Genomic DNA, 16,705 nt, shown 5'->3' with positions numbered 1-16,705 from the left:
GTTTTCATAATCTTAAAATGGATATTGGATGAATCCTATGTGCTTCATAAACCATCTTGCAAGCTAAGTATTGATCCTGAGGGTATTCTATGTTATTCCACTGCCTCACACATTCACTCTGTCTTCTCTCTCTCTGATTTGTTCCACAGCTGAAGAATAAGTTCATGAAAAAGTTGCCCCGCGATGCCGAGGCATCAAACGTGCTGGTCGGAGAGGTGGACTTCCTGGAAACCCCGTTTGTTGCTTTTGTCCGTCTGCAGCAGGCCGTTATGCTGGGAGCGCTTACTGAAGTCCCCGTGCCCACGAGGTACTCTGCTGTAAAAATCCTCCCGTGACCTACTGATGTCGCACGGAAACATGAATTAAACAAAACAAAACTAAATGAATACTTTCATGTCGTACCTAGATTTATGTTTGTACTGTTGGGACCTAAAGGAAAGTCCAAGTCTTACCGAGAGATCGGAAGAGCAATCGCTACCCTGATGTCCGATGAGGTAAGTCGATATTGAGAATATGTTTTTTCTTAAAAACTATGGAAGAGATGTCCAGATCAAGATATTTCTTGTCTGCCAATACTAATTTAGTCATTTAAGAATAGACATTTGGTAAATACTAAGACCCAGTTTAGTAATACGCCAAAGGTAAAATAAAAATCAGTGTTTGCTACATGCTCCATTTCACCACCTGGTTTGTATTAGTTTTCTCCTGGTGTCAAATTTAACTGATTCACCAATAATGTTCATAATCTGTACAGTCTGCTGTCATTAATAAATTCCCCTCTTGCTCCTGCCGCAGATGTTTCCATGCTAGGCTAACGGTTGTTTTATAGTGTCACGCTTTGATTGTCGTCTCGTATTTTAAAGCAGTTCCAGGTGATCGTTTGTGGAAAACGGTTTAAAAAGTTGGTTTCTTGCTTCGTAAAGTTTACCTTATTTTCGCTTCGTACGTCTTAAACTTTAACGACCAGAGTTTCCGCTGCTTTCTGTGCAACCTTCTGAACATGGAGCACGTGACGAACCACGGAAAGGCAGAAAGCCACAGCAGCCAGTAAAGCATCTCTCTGCCCCGTTAACGTTATTGTAAAGGCCGAACACTAGGTTTGTTTTGGAAAACTCAGATTTGTTGGATCAGTAAAATGATGCGGTTAGACTATCTGGCACCCTGGCAAGCAGTGCAAAGGAACAAACAGGTTGTGATTTTATAAAATTGGCCACGTAGCTCGTTTTCTACCAATAAGGAAACAGTCCTGCTGTCGGCCAACTTCTAGCTGAAATTATAAGCAAAACGATTGGAATAAAGCATTTCTTCAATCTTCCTGCTTGGTGTCTTTCGTACACCTGCCACAGTATTTGTCAGAAAGATCGACGCCTTCAGCATTTTTAATACTGGGAGCACGTGGCCTGCATTTTTCCCACAGGCCTCAGCTCTCCCGTTCACATGCTCTCTGTTGATATAGTAGTTTTAGGAAGAGTTTGCTCTGGGTTTCCTCAAGTTAAACTTTACCCCCTCAGCTCCCACCAGAACGGTGGTGTCGCAGGTTTATCAGACGTTTGAAGTATTTTTGACTCGCTGCCTGACGTGTTGTTTAGTGGTAGTACTATACACACTGGGAGGCTCGGTGGTGGCGTAAACCCGTATGTGTGTGCGCATTGGGAAACATCTGCATAGCGGTGATTTTTAGGTGCCATAAATTACAGTCAGTGACGTGCTGTACCCTTCGCTCAGGGAAAACAAAGCTATTAGGAAATACTTTTTTTCCACTCAGTTGTTGAAGTTGCAGATTTTATTTGTTTATTTATTTTTTCTGTTTGTTTCTGTTTCCAGGCACTGGATTGCAAAAAGAAAAAAGAAAAGCACACGTTCATTTCTTAAATGGTAATCGGTCGGTTTTTGTTTCAATCGAAGGTGTTTCACGACATCGCCTACAAAGCGAAAGGCAGGAAGGACCTGCTGGCTGGAATCGATGAGTTCCTGGACGAAGTGATCGTCCTTCCTCCTGGCGAGTGGGACCCCGACATCAGAATCGAGCCGCCCAAGTCCCTTCCCTCCTCAGACAAAAGGTCTGATCTGATCCGCATTATATTCCAAATTAAAGAAGCTGCCATTCATTTGATTAGCCGCCACGTGACACCTTTTGTTTTAGTTTTGGACGCCTAACTTTGTATTTTCAGATTTTACATTAGCGAATGGAAACATTTGGACGAAGCCTTTAAAGTAAACAAACCGACTCAGCTGTTTGACATGTTGCGTAATGCATACGTTCCCGTCAGAGGCCTCACATCAAACAAAACCAAATAAGACCATGTGGGCGTGTGATCCTCTGAGAGCAGAACATTTAATTAAATATCAAAAGTGAAGCAATCTATTTTGACGTGAATGCCTTAGGATCTTGAGTAATATTCATAAAATCTGTTGTGTTTCCACAAAATGGATCACTGCTTCAAAGTAAAAAAAATATGTCTGCCAGAAGTGAAGAAGAGAGTTTCTTTAATAAGTGCTGGTCGTGTTTTTCTAAGTGCTGGTTGTGAGACTTTGCCACACAACAAAAGACAAATTTATTTTTGCTACGCATCTTTACGCTAAACATTTATTGAATCGTAGGCTCTTTTTTTTTCTTCTTTAATCTGAAGACAATAAATTTTTTTTGTGTGCTTTTAAAGAAAGAACATGTACGCCGGAGGAGAGGCTCCTCAGATGAACGGGGACACCCCCCACGATACGGGACACGGAGGCGGAGGAGGAGGAGGAGGGCACCAAGTGGGAGAGGAGCTGCAGTGCACAAAAAAGTAATTCGAATTTTTCATACCATTGTGAAATCATTATAAGTGGCGAGACAAGTTCAAATGAGAACGACAGGAGCTGATACCTTAAAAAAAAAAGAAGCATGGTATGTTTTTGAATTTTCTTGTGGAAAGTTTTTGACAGATGAGTGTATTAGCATCATTTTTTATAATCCTGATTGTCTCCAATTGCTGTCAGGATGACACATGTCTGGTGTCAAATGAAAGTCTTTCAGCCTTTGTTCTCCAGTAAACTTTTCAGTCAGGAACAAGGAACTACAGAACAATGGACGCACTTCACAGCTGAATAACCTTATTGTGTTTCTTTTGTTCAGAACATTCCCCGTCTTATGAAACGGTGACAGAAACGTATCCAGGCCAATCTTTATCACACCTTGTGGACCTCCAATGTCTTTGATCAAACTGAGCTGTCATGTGAAGCTGAAAAACTCCAACGGCTCTCTCTGTCTTTTTAAGGTTTTGCGGCGGTCTTATCCTGGACGTGAAGCGAAAGCTGCCGTTTTTCGCCAGCGACTTTTACGACGCCCTCCACATTCAGTCTCTGTCTGCCATCCTGTTCATCTATCTGGGCACGGTCACCAACGCAATCACGTTCGGAGGCTTGCTCGGAGACGCTACAGACAACATGCAGGTAGCCTTACTCGTCAAAATGCCTTCGTTTGATTAAGGAAGCGGGGAGGACATGAGGACGATGTATAAAGTGCAGTACCTGGGTGGCCGGATGTTACCTGTTAACTTTAAGTCATTTAAACAATCCCAAGTTTTGACGCAGAGTCAATGGACGCTGACTTGGCATCGGCCGTCAGCTGAGCTCATCGTTCCGTCATCGCTGCTCATGTTAAACCAATTTTGTCTCTTCAGCTGCTAAGCCATGCTAATTTAAGGCTTAGAAGCTCAAAGTAAATCCATTTGCTGAACCAAACTGCGGATTCCTTTCAGGAATTTCTAACTTATCTATAATACCACGCAGGGTCGGCCGCTGTCATCCACATGCACCTGTTAGGTGACGGCCTGTCTGGCGGGAGCCGTACTTGCGTTGGCCTCTGCTGTGACGGACACATGCAGAGAGCATCGGCCGTGTGCGGGGGATTTGCCAGAGCTGTAAATAACCACAGATCCAGATTACTCAGCCATTGTAGCCACAGCATGGGTGTTAAATGAACCCCCCACCTTCAATCCTGGACTTCATCACTCTAACGCAATCCTGTTTTATAATGTGGGTAAAGAGGGAATCCCTGCCCTGGGATAGCCTTTCTTAGTCATTGCTTCAGAGCAATGACTGCTGTTCATTGTTCTTCTCAACATTATGTTGTAAACGAATAAACATTTAATGGGCCCACCCCAATTTATGCTATCTCCAAGAAAAACTAAAGTGTCATCTGCATAAGAACAAATTTAGCGTCGACTTGTGACGGTAAAGCTGTACAATACTTGTGATAAAATGTGTTTCTGGTACATTTATAGTCATAATTTGCTTCAATTCTTCTCTCTGTCACCTCGGTGAAAACAACCTTAACTTGTTTTTGATGTGCGCCGCAGGGAGTGTTGGAAAGTTTCCTCGGTACGGCGCTGTCAGGAGCAGTGTTCTGCCTGCTAGCAGGTCAGCCCCTGACTATCCTCAGTAGTACAGGCCCGGTGCTTGTGTTCGAAAGACTTCTCTTCAATTTCAGCAAGTGAGTACCTCCCAGTGAACCCTAGTCAGTCACAGGATTTCTCCTTTAACTGGATAGTCATCATGCAAACATGATGTTAGGAATAAAGACAAGAGGGAAATTGCATTGAGAATCCAGAGCAGCAGCTCTATGGTATATGAAACTATCAACACGTAGAGCACGGATGTTTCTTTCTTTTTTTTTTTTTTTTAGATTGCTGCAAGTGGGCCGATAGTTCCTGCTGTAAATCTCTTGGCACTTATAGATTGTTTGCAGAACGGTTTGACTGTTAGCTTCCTGTTCTGATTGATTAGACAAGAACAGCGTTAAACCTTCTTATTTAGAACACGATGTTGGGCACACTGCAAAAAAACAACAAAAAAACATAAATAAACACTGGTTCCTGTAATAACGCTGAACTCAGCAGCGTTATTACGATGAGTGATCTTTCCTCACGCGATGATAAAAAATTGTACGTACAGAATCATTTCACAATCACCAAAGGCTGTGCAATGCCGACGTGTCTCTCTTGGCTCTGCTTTAAGCCCCTCAGTCGGTCTTCTAGCATTACCAGACAACATGCTGACTCTGTTCCGTTATCAATAATTCACTCTCATTTATTTTTGTGCTGTGAGTGGAGAATGTTGTGGGTGTCTGTGCCCTGCAAGCGGTTCCAGCGTTGGTAGCAGCTGCTAGGCTGCACACAAGCGTTTCTTGCCCTGCGCCACAGATGCTAAATAGATAAAAGCGTGTGGTGCAGTTGCATGTGGAGCCCTTTAATTTAGGGTTTTGCTTTCTCCATCGAAGAGCTGTCATGGGCCTGGCACGACATTATCATAATAACATGGTACTTAACCATGAAGGTATTTACACAAATATAGTTAGCAAAAATGTTAATTACTTTTATTTAAAACAGAAAAGTAGCAGTTATTTCTACTGCTGCTTAAATAATATGACATCAGCTACAACAGGTGCATCTAAAATCTTTGACTTGGAAATAGATGTTATTAATAGAATAGATGTTATTAATAGAATAGATCTTAGTAATAGAATAGATCTTATTAATAAAATTGCGTCTGTCAAAAGCAGGACATTGAGGAAGGTTGGAGATTATTTCAAAACTTCTAAAGTTGTAACCCAAGCCCAAGAAGCTAACACTAGCTTGTTAGTCAGCTAACATTAGCTTGTCTGCTGCAGCTAATGCTGCGTGGAGTTTGCTTAAAAAGAATGTTGTATCACAAGAGCTTTAGTTTACTGAGTTTGTGTTAAAAATCTGAATTCTCAGAGGCGTAGCGGTCTCTTTAAGTTGCCACTTTCACTGAAACTACTTTGTTTTTTGTCTCCCCCCCCCTCATCCGCACTCAGAGACAATGGTTTCGACTACCTCGAGTTTCGGCTGTGGATCGGCCTGTGGTCTGGTTTGTTCTGCTTGGTGCTGGTTGCCACCGATGCAAGCTTCCTGGTGCAGTACTTCACACGCTTCACAGAGGAAGGCTTCTCTGCGCTTATCAGCTTCATCTTCATCTATGACGCATTCAAGAAGATGATAAAGCTGGCCCACCACAACCCCATCAACTCGGAGTTTGATCACAACCTCATCACTCAGTACGACTGCCGCTGCGTAGCGGGTGCGTATCCCGCAGCTTGACAGTCCAAACCCGGTCACCGTGGTGCTGATTGATGTTGCTGAATTTGTCATGGTGTCGGCACTTGTGTGTTATTTACACGTCTGCGTTGGAAATAACAAATGACACCCCTGCTGACTTTCCCATCCTCTACAACAGATTTAAACTGACAAAGAGCGATTCAGCCGACATCAAAAGCATTCCCGCTTCACTGATTAGATATCATTGTTCCTTTTTTCTTTTTTTTCTTTTTTTTTTCCTTCTAGGTAATTCATCAACACTCCTTGATACTTCTGCCTGGACAAACCGTACCGATCTGGTATGTGGTGTCCTTGTCCTCTAAAAACACAAAATTGAACGGTGTTAACAGCCTGGATTCAGGGATCGGTTTTTCAAACTTTTTCTCACCCAACTCTTTGTTTACTCCCGGCCTCTCCAGCAGGAGAACGCCACCTGGGCGTCCCTGACCCAGCATCAGTGTAAGGAGTTCGGAGGGCTGCTGGTCGGAAAGGCCTGTGACTATGTACCTGACATTACCCTGATGTCCTTCATCCTGTTCCTTGGGACCTACACCTGCTCCATGGCTCTGAAGAAGTTCAAGACGAGTAGATTCTTCCCCACAACAGTGAGTGATGAACAATAGCTCATCTTTGACTGAGCTAAAGAACGGGCAAAGCTTTCGGTCTGTAATTCTGCAAACTGGTAGAGATACAGAAGAATTTCAGCTGTATTGGCAGCTAAAGGCTCTGCAGACTATCGACTCTAGGGGGTGCTATACCACTGGAAGCTGTGCTTCTGACATTTTTGATTGTACAACACCAGGCCCAAAATCGGGGTGTCTCTGAACCTTCAGAGACGCATAAAGACAGTTACAAAGTCGGCCTTCTATCACCTGAAGAACATTTCTAGGATCAAAGGACGAAAGTCCAAGCAAGATCTAGAAACTTATCCGTGTGTTTGTCTTTTGTCTACGCTGCATCCCCAGAAGCAAACATGGAGAAGCAGCATTCAGCTTTTATGCACCACAAATCCACAACAAACTTTCAGAAAACTGCAAAGATGCCAAAACACCTAGTTCTTTTTTTAAATCGAGACCAAAACCCAGTGGTTTAGAGTTATCTTTGATTAGTAATAGGTGGAACATTTTCAGCTATTTTTTTCCCCTTAAAATAAACTCTCTAACCTTCAGTGATGTCCCCTGTCCAGGTGAGGAAGCTCATCAGTGACTTTGCCATCATCTTGACCATTCTTCTCTTCTGTGGCATTGACGCCTTGGTCGGTGTGGACACTCCGAAGCTCATAGTGCCTAGTGAATTTAAGGTAATCGCTACACATTTCATATACACATAGATGCATGGTTTTCAATGTGGGCTTGACACCTTGGTGCTGGATATGCTTTAGACCAGGGTTGTCCAAACATTTTGACACACGGGCCAAAATCGTCGACTCAAAACGACTTGAAGGCCAAAAAATATTCTTATCAACTCAACAATAAACTAAGCATGTGATTTTTTTTAGTTAAACAAATAAAGTAGTCAGATTTGTTGTTGGGAAGGGGTGTGCATATTATTATTGCTACGAAAAAAGTTGTTTTGCAAATTGTCTAGGTATCAACTGGAAAAACTATAACCTTTAGTCATTTCTGAGCCATAAAATCAATATGCAGTTTATTTGAAAACTCTTGCTGTTTTAATCCATGTTAAATACATTAATTAGAAGCAGATTTGGATGCATCAAACTCAGCTTTTGAGTAAAAATGAATGGATGTGGTGCTTGCTTGCAAGAGAATGCAAAGAGCGTGGTCATTCAAAGACCAGTGATTGTTTTATTGCCAACATTTTTTTTTATTGTGAGAAAATCTGATAATTTTGCCCCAACTAAAAATGGAATAGTCTCCTTTTACATTCGACACCTGTGGTGGGTTGGCCAAACATGCCGTTCTTGAACTGAAGTCAGTTTGGGGGCCTCACACGGGCCCCCGGGACGCTGGACGCCCCCTCCACCTTAGACAAAGGCCGGTGCTGTGGTGAGCAGAGTGCTGTTTCCTTAGATTACACCGTTAATGATCCATGTTTCTGCAAGAAAGCCTCCCTAATTCCTTAAAGTCCCCTGCTCAATGTGCTCTTTGTAGTTTGCTCAGTTGGACACATATTACCTTGAAACTAAGACACAGGCATGCTTAGAAATTTCTGAGCTCAAATGTTGGACGGCTGGCTGGCAGGCCTCCCTTTCGGTGGAGGAGTGGGCAAAAGGTGATTACAGATGATGTGAGAACCGACGCTCTTCTCGTTGCGAGCACAGAGACGGCTTTCTTTGCCCGTATTAATGCGCAAGTAATCGAAACCTACGGAGAGTTTGGGTACCTGCTACCTTAATTTCATGCATCGGATGTTAGCCATGTTCTTGCATGTGGATTGTCCAGCAGAAGTATTGACCATTACAACTAATGCTTTTTTCCCCCTTTATTTTTCTTTATTCAGCCCACAAGTCCAGCACGGGGCTGGTTTATTCCTCCTTTTGGAGGAAACCCCTGGTGGGTGTACCTGGCAGCTGCACTTCCTGCCCTCTTGGTCACGATTCTGATCTTCATGGATCAGCAGATCACTGCAGTGATTGTGAACAGGAAAGAACACAAGCTAAAGGTAGGCAGTTCACCTGAACATTGTTAAATGTACGAAGAAGATCTTTATGTCTGTCGTACATCAGTAATCACATTTTGTTTTTAAGGAAAATTGAACATTTTGACCTTGTAAAGTACTCCAGTGACAAAAGGTTCATTTTTGAACCACCAACTTAAGAAATATTCTGGAGCTGTATATGATAACCACTTTTAAATTACATTGAGAAAAAGATGGTGAAGACAAAGAGCTCAGTAATAAATGAGGCGTTTAAGTACATGGGGGAGAAATGACTCTTTTTTTAAATTTAAGCTAGTTTTCATTCATTCACAAAGGTGGGTAGTGTAGAGAATAAAATCATTAAGTTCTGGCTCATTATAGTCTCTTGTGCTCCCTGATTCAATGATTCCATTCGTGGAAACAAAAGCCACACAGAGATGACAGTCAACGCTCCACGTCATACATTTTCAGAGTTTATTCTTACATTTAAAAGTGTAACATGACATCAACAACACAGACACTTCAAAGACGTCTTTGGAGAGTTGCAAAAGCAAATCTGGTTTGTTCCTCACGTGCACAAACTTTTATGGTAAAGACGTATTCTTCTCTTTAATTTATTCAAATAAGGCGTATCTTTGCTCATCCAACCAGGAGCCGTCTCGGACCCTCTTAAAAGTTAGAAACTCCCTACAATTTGTTTTCAAGATCGAACATCAGTTGTCCCTTTATCTAAACAAAGTGGAAGTGGAGCTTCTCCTCCATTGGCCTGAACTCATGTTGTTTTATGGCTCATCGCAGATCAGTGTGAAAGCTGGACCTTCTCCTGATTCTTTCCCACACAGACAAAAGGGCAGATCAAAAGATTCAGCAGGCAATCTGCTATAGCTACAGGTAACATAAACATTAGTCCAAAAACTATATTTAGGCTATGTCAATCAAGACATGTTGTTAAGTTTTAAAACTAGCATATTTTAAATGTATTTTCTTAACAGTATATACAATACAACACAAAAATATTCACAGCTGTTTAAGCTTTTTCCTTAAGTTATGTGAAAGGCCAACTCATTTAGTCAGTAGTGCCAGGCGTTTCACATTTTTACTCAAGTAAAAGTAAAAAGTAGTCCTCGGATTTAAAAAAAAAAAAAAAAAAAGTCTGGTTAAAAGGCAACTTGAGTACCGAGTAACTGATCAAAACTTCGATCACTTAATATTTAAAACAAATGACATCATTAGATAAACCAAAACCTAAAGTTATGTGGAAATGTTGGTATTTTAAAGACCAAAATGAAAATTCCTACAAATAACATAACTACAAAACAACCAAGTCCATCAAAAGAACAATTTTTTTCCCCCCAAAAAATTTTTTTTTCAATATAAAACACACAATGCAGGTGTGTGAATCTTTGGTTAAAATAAGCTTGTTTTGAATTCAACGAAGTCCCTCGTAGTGGGCCGAGTATCCAGAAATCTCTGTAGTAACAGTAGCGATCCTTCATTATTCAAGTAAAATTAAAAAATACATCATAGTAAAAACTTGCATCTACTCCAGTAGATGCAACCATCACAACCCTATCAAACCCGTTGTCTTCTCTGTTCGTGCTCAGAAAGGGGCCGGTTATCACCTGGACCTGTTCTGGGTGGCCATCCTGATGATTCTCTGCTCCTTCATGGGGTTGCCATGGTATGTAGCTGCTACCGTCATCTCCATCGCCCACATCGACTCTCTGAAAATGGAGACCCAGACCTCCGCCCCTGGAGAGCAGCCCAAGTTCCTGGGCGTCAGGTGAGTGGTTGCTTCATTTTTATATATTTCTTCTATCATATTTACGGCCCTTTTTTTTCACGTGTTTTCAAGTATTGGTGAGAAGTTCTGATCAGTTTCCATGACGTCGTCGTCGATCTCTATAGCTGACGACAGAAATTTCCATAACATCGTTTTTAATTAACTTTTACCTCCTTTTATGTGCTTAGAACCCATCATAAAGCTTCAGAAGTCAGAGTCCTTGCATGTGAAAACTTTCAGGCTTTACAAATGACGCTGATTTTCCTATTTCTTCCCCCCCCTCCATCCAGGGAACAAAGAGTCACTGGCATCTTTGTGTTCCTCCTGACAGGACTCTCCGTCTTCATGGCTCCTATCCTGAAGGTATTCCGTCCAGCTCCTAATTCCTCCATGGAAACGCGGATTACAGTCCGTCCCTTTTGGACGAGCTCTCGTCACTTGTCTTTATTTTTTAAAAATCATTTAAAATCTTCCGCTCATCCGATTAGAAGCCCCCGTACCTGAACTAATTCGATGTGAAATTCATCAGGACTTTAAGCTCCAGTTGGAGAAGAGTGTAGAGTTTCCATTCCCTCATTAAGCTGGGAAAGAACCTGAGCGGAGGCTGTTGTTGGAGCTGCTGCGCCCCCTGGTGGCCATTTATTTTCCAGGCGTGGAAAAGTAGTTTTCCCTCAAACTGTTGTCTAATCTGTTATCTGTGAGCTACTTTAAACTAGCTGGAGCTTTAACACACAAAACTATTCTATTTTCTTATTTATAATTTAACTTTAGCTGCTGATACTACATTCATCTGCATGTATAAAACGGATATCGTTTTTGCTTTGTTGTCTGCAGTTCATCCCGATGCCTGTTCTCTATGGTGTGTTCCTCTATATGGGCGTGGCGTCTCTCAATGGTGTCCAGGTGAGTTGCTCCACTCTAACTAGCATTGGTACTTAGCTTATACTTTACAGTGCCTTTTTCATAGCCCTCTGTGCGTCTCACATTTGATGCCGCAATAATAAACTTCACAGTTGCTCGTTTTGTGCAGCAAACCATCAGGAAGTGGATAATTGTGAACATTTCTTTTTGTTACAAAAAGATGAATTGTCTAAGGAGGAAACTGTGCATTTAATTAAATACAAAATAAATTTGTGTGCCAGGATGGGCTGAACACAAATGCACAAATCCACACTTTTCAGAATATTGTTAGTATTTACAAAAACTCAAATCATTTTCTTTTCACAGTTATGCAAATACTCTGTTTTGGGCTGTCTCATACATTTCCCCGCCCTCCAAAAAGGTTTCCATTTACATTCAGTGTAGTTGCAACAGCAAAGAGGAGTTAATATTAGTATTGGTAGGCACTAGGTATTGTCATAGCAACAAATGTACATAACCTGAAGAGAGCCAAACTATTGAATGAGTAACTGTAACTATAAACCTTAATTGTATATTCTTGGCATATAAATACTGTTGTACCTTCAGTATCACCTGTTCTTGTGTAGATTCTGGTCCATCAGTGTTTAAATCACTGATCAAAAGTTGGGTATTCCTGCCAGAATTGAAACCAAACAGCTGAACAGAGATTCGTGACGGGCTGGCCCTCCTTTTGTAAAACGACAGGCTTGTTCTCTGTTGCTTTTTACTTCCAGTAAAACCAGTTAAGAACCAGTTCTCAGGCGCCAGCCTTTCTCTGAACGCTTTTGTGGAAAAAACCCCACAACAGAAGTACTGATTTCTTTTCATTTCACTTTTCTTCATCTTATTGTCTGAAAATCCCGACAGTTCATGGACCGTCTGCAGCTGCTCCTCATGCCAGCCAAGCACCAGCCGGACCTCATCTACCTGCGCCACGTCCCCCAGAGACGCATCCACCTCTTCACCTTCATCCAGGTCCTGTGCTTGGCTCTGCTCTGGATCCTCAAGTCCACCGTGGCCGCCATCATTTTCCCCGTCATGGTGAGGATCGCCTGACGTGTAGCCGAGTGAAAACTGAAGCGCAAAGGACAGGGCCAGACCGTGTGTCTGAAAAAACGTACCACGAGAAAAACGTCCGCTGGCATCGATTAAATGTCAATATCATTGATTGTTTATTATTTTTTGTTTTAAATATCTGAAATACTACCAAACTGGTAGCGTGACCTTTCCTGTTTTAGCCACGGTTTTCCATGCCATTGTACATTTTAAGCCGTTACGAGGCATGGTGGCGAAAACCGAAATTGTTGCCTTGCACATTACTCTGCAGGTTGTTGCTAGGTAACCAAAGAGTGAGTTAGTTGATGCCACCAATCTAATCATGAGAAGTTAAGCCGCTAAAGCCTTTCCTCTGCCTACAACTTCAGAAATGCTGCGCAGTTCTGAATAGGACTTCAGCAAATATCCTATACATTGAATATTCCATAAGATGTATATATCGACCAATACTGACAATGCGTTTATCGCGATACGTATTACTACGGATTGATAAATTCTCCAACCTTCTGTTGAGAATGATTTCCCTGCGCTTCCGTTCACAGATTTTGGCGTTGGTTGCCGTACGAAAGGCCATGGACTACGTGTTCTCCCAGCACGACCTCAGCTACCTGGACGACGTGATCCCGGAGAAGGACAAGAAAAAGAAGGAGGACGAGAAGAAGAAGAAAAACAAGAAGAAGGGAAGCATCGACAGTGAAATTGACTACGTAAGTAGCCGTCGGCGTGACAAATGGGAGACAAATGGCACTTTTTCTCGACTCCACTGTTGATGTGACGTGTCAGAAAGTAGCTCTCCAGTGGTTAATGTTGTCCCTCCGTCCTCCCACAGTCCGACTACCCCTTCCATGAAAATATTCCCTCTATAAAAATCTCTATGGAGATGATGGAACAGGAGCCCATGTTGGGGGATAAATCTTTGGATAGTGAGTACTACTGGCCAGGGTTTGCTTCGCTCCCGCTAAGAGAGCTGATCAGACTTTGCTTCTTGAAGCTTCTTCTCCTGTCGCGCTCACCCTTTAGCTCTGACTCTGGCTTCCTGCCCAGCTCAATCCGTTAGCGGATAGGTTCATGTTGGAACCCTAAGACAATAATAAAAATAAAGCTTTGCACTGCTTGCTTCCTTTCTTTTTCCTTCTCCAGTTTTTGCTTCTGCAGCCTAACTTGAAATTTAGGATTTTGACAAAACATTTTTGCTGTTTCCCCCCCCTCAGGAGATTCACCGCAAACTTTCCTTAACCCCCATTCACCGTGCTGAACACTACTTTGGCTCCCCCACCTTGTAAGTGAGTACCATCCTCCTTTTGCACAGCTGTCCTATAATATTTTTACAATTATAAAAAGATTCACTTGTAATTAGAACCTCTAAGTTAACAAAGGTAGGGTCATAACCAGCGTTTCCTTTAGTTATCGATTAATCTACCTAACATTTATTCTGACGATTAATCGATTAATCGAATAAGTAAAATGGTAGATTCTACAGATTTTTTATTTAAGATGTGTTTTCATGCAATATTAAAAATACATTAAAATTCAATTTCGTTTTTAAAATAAGAAAATATTTTTATTACGAAAAATGTGTCTACAGTTAACACTAATGTATTTCTAACATCTACATGTGAAAAGCTGACATTTGTGCTTGAAAAGGCTACAGTGTTGGGCTGATCTGTTGATTTTTTTTTTTTTTTTGACTGACTGATTAATAATTGGATTTTAAAATATACTTTTTTTTTTTTATTTACAGAATTTGAAACTTTTGAAGTTAAAACTATATCACTAGATGGGTTCTGGGTAGAATGTATTTACATTTTTTTTATCTTAAGTGCAAAACGTGTAGATTTTTTTTCCTACAATTTTAGCTTGATTTCTACTCTTAGTGTGTGTGTATGTGTATACTCCAGTTAACGATTAATCTATTACTGACTAAGTTGACGATTATTTCAACAACTGATTAATCACGATTAATCTAATTAGTCGTTTCAACCCTAAACAAAAGTTTGCAAAAGTATCACTACAGACTCCCAATTCAGCTCAGTTTTGACTGGACTCAAAAATTGCACAAGAGTTTATTGAGACGTGGCAGAGTAATCAGGGCTGAATCTAGCAGCTAACTAGAGATTTATGTAGATAAATATGTTTTATTTGAGATGAAATAAAACACATTGAGGTTTATGGTCGCAAAATGCGACAAAATCTGAGGCGACATGAAGGCGGCGAGACGCTTCATGTCACTTTATTTTTGTGTCTTTCTCTCAGTTTCGGCTGCGGTTCACACGGCTCACCTCGGATTCGGATCGACCGGGAGGATAACGGCTTCCTCGGCAGGAAGAGCTCTGAAACTGAACTGTGAAAGAAATCTGTACACAAACAGCACAACACTGCAAACGTCCTCTTATTTTATTTGACCTTTTATTTTATTACCACAGTGCCGATCCGTAGCGGTTATTTCTACGACAATTCACACGAGGATTTCAATCCAAATAGCTGGAAGTATTTCATCTTAACACTTTTGGTGGTACTGAGTTTTCAGCGTCGTCTGCTGAAAAACAAGCAGAACATCACCTGACTTCACTTTTGAAAGTATGTGTTATTAATTAATTTATTAAACATAACGTCTGTAGACATCAACAGAGGTCCTGGAAGCAATAGCAATTATATGATTTGCTAAAGTCAATTACTCTGTACATACCAATACCCAAAGCTTTAAATTTTTTTTATTGTTATTATTATGAAACACTTGCATGCAAGTTTCTTTTCTTAGAAAGAAATCTTCACCTGAACGTCACTGGGATCCACGTCTTCCTTTTACATGTTGCGAACAAAACGGCCTACACAAAGTCATCTATGCAAAAGCCACAGGCCGACTTGTACACATTTTAACGGATTTGTTCCAACAAATTCAAAAACAAACCAAAAAAATAGCAGCTTCGTCTCAGTATCAACGCAGGTTTCATCTTCATTTTTTTTCCCCAGCCTCATTTTCCTTTTTCTGTATATTTATTGTTGTATTTAAACTCACAGTAAAATAGCTTGCTGGTTGGATTTTATGAAAGAGATGGAAAGAGTTTTTTTTTCACTTTGTCTTCTCGGTGGTCTGCGTCCACTCAGCTGTCGTTTCCCTGTTTACAGAGTCCAGGATGTTTGAAACCCTCACGTAGCTCTACCTCTTCTTCTCTTTAGGTGCCAGACATGTTTGGTTTTTTGTTTTTTTAATGATTGAAATGCGTCTATTGTGCAATGATTTCTGATCAAACACTAATCTGATTTATTCCGTATCCCCTCAATTTGGCACTGTATAAATGTCAGATTCATTTTGCGACATATTATTACTGTTATTATTGTTTTGTTTTTTTTATCATTGTAAAAAGTGAAATAGCAGATATGTGAAAGGGTAAATCCACCTGATTTAAAACAAAAAACAACAACATAGTACTTTGATGTTTGCATTTGAACAACTGAACATGGCATTAATATTAATATAAGGCAACTCGTTTTTTTGATGATATTTCAAACACTGAAGTCGAGGAGAAAAAAAGGATTCAGCTCATCTCATGACTTCAGTGTGCTGCTGGCGCGCGAGACAATCGATTCTTTTATTAGGTAGCTTTTATTTTACAATGTGATCTTATACAGAGGCTGATGATTTGATTAATATTTAATCTTTAAATACTTTTTAGGTTGTAGTCTTTAATAATGCAAATCTAAATTCAGACCGGTTATTGCTTCATTGTCTTTTGGTGTAAAAAGTCAGAAAAGATGCATACAGTGCTGCAAAAATGTGTTTGCCTACTTACAGATTTTCTTTTTTTCTACATTTTTGCTTTTTGCCCACATAAAAATGTGAAAGACCATCTAATGAAATACACAAAGAAAATGTCAGTGAGCAAAACCAGCAATCTTCTCTTTTTTTTTTCTTTCTTCATTTATTGGAGAAAAACCTGTACAAATCAGGCCAACATTATGTGGAAATAATCAATCCCATTGAAATTCCTTGACGTCTTAATGCAAAGTCTGGACTTCCACTGGGTGAGTGCTTCAGATGTTCGCTGTCCTGCTGCATAACCCAACTTTATTTGACCTGACGGTCACAAACTGATGAGCAGAATTTCTGGTTTTGTGAATTACTAAACGCTGTTCAGATCTTGAAGTTGCATTTTCCTTTCTTTTCTTTTTTTTTTTAAATGCTCTTAACAGCAGAAATATCTTCTAAGTTCCCCTTTTCTTTCTTTCAGTCACAGAATATTTTCCTAAAAGCCTTAGGGATGAACAAAAT

General features: G+C 40.7%; 1 protein-coding gene across 4 annotated transcripts; it reads left to right on the top strand.

Moving 5' to 3' along the window:
* The first annotated feature begins 43 nt into the window (after window positions 1-43).
* LOC106941900 (electrogenic sodium bicarbonate cotransporter 1-like) lies at window positions 44-15,844 on the top strand. 4 transcript variants are annotated; one of them, XM_015025049.1, is made up of 19 exons: window positions 48-307; window positions 407-494; window positions 1,906-2,060; window positions 2,661-2,786; window positions 3,258-3,432; window positions 4,341-4,474; window positions 5,819-6,081; window positions 6,345-6,397; window positions 6,518-6,703; window positions 7,285-7,398; window positions 8,559-8,720; window positions 10,301-10,479; window positions 10,770-10,842; window positions 11,314-11,382; window positions 12,247-12,420; window positions 12,978-13,142; window positions 13,265-13,358; window positions 13,647-13,718; window positions 14,689-14,777. In XM_015025049.1, the coding sequence occupies exons 1-18, from the start codon at window positions 165-167 to the stop codon at window positions 13,688-13,690; spliced, it is 2,397 nt and encodes a 798-aa protein (XP_014880535.1). In that variant the 5' UTR covers window positions 48-164; the 3' UTR covers window positions 13,691-13,718; window positions 14,689-14,777. The 4 variants fall into 4 exon arrangements, with proteins under 4 accessions (XP_014880534.1, XP_014880537.1, XP_014880535.1 ...); XM_015025050.1 differs by having other exon boundaries at window positions 13,647-13,714; window positions 14,689-14,776; XM_015025048.1 differs by lacking the exon at window positions 13,265-13,358 and having other exon boundaries at window positions 44-307; window positions 13,647-13,714; window positions 14,689-15,844.
* The last annotated feature ends 861 nt before the right edge of the window (window positions 15,845-16,705 follow it).

Source organism: Poecilia latipinna, unplaced genomic scaffold (assembly GCF_001443285.1).
Source record: "Poecilia latipinna isolate Pla-1442-1.1 unplaced genomic scaffold, P_latipinna-1.0 Scaffold3928, whole genome shotgun sequence".
Classification (NCBI taxonomy): Eukaryota; Metazoa; Chordata; class Actinopteri; order Cyprinodontiformes; family Poeciliidae; genus Poecilia; species Poecilia latipinna.
The sequence above is the reverse complement of the archived record's forward strand: the minus strand, read 5'-3'. Positions and strand labels throughout refer to the sequence as shown.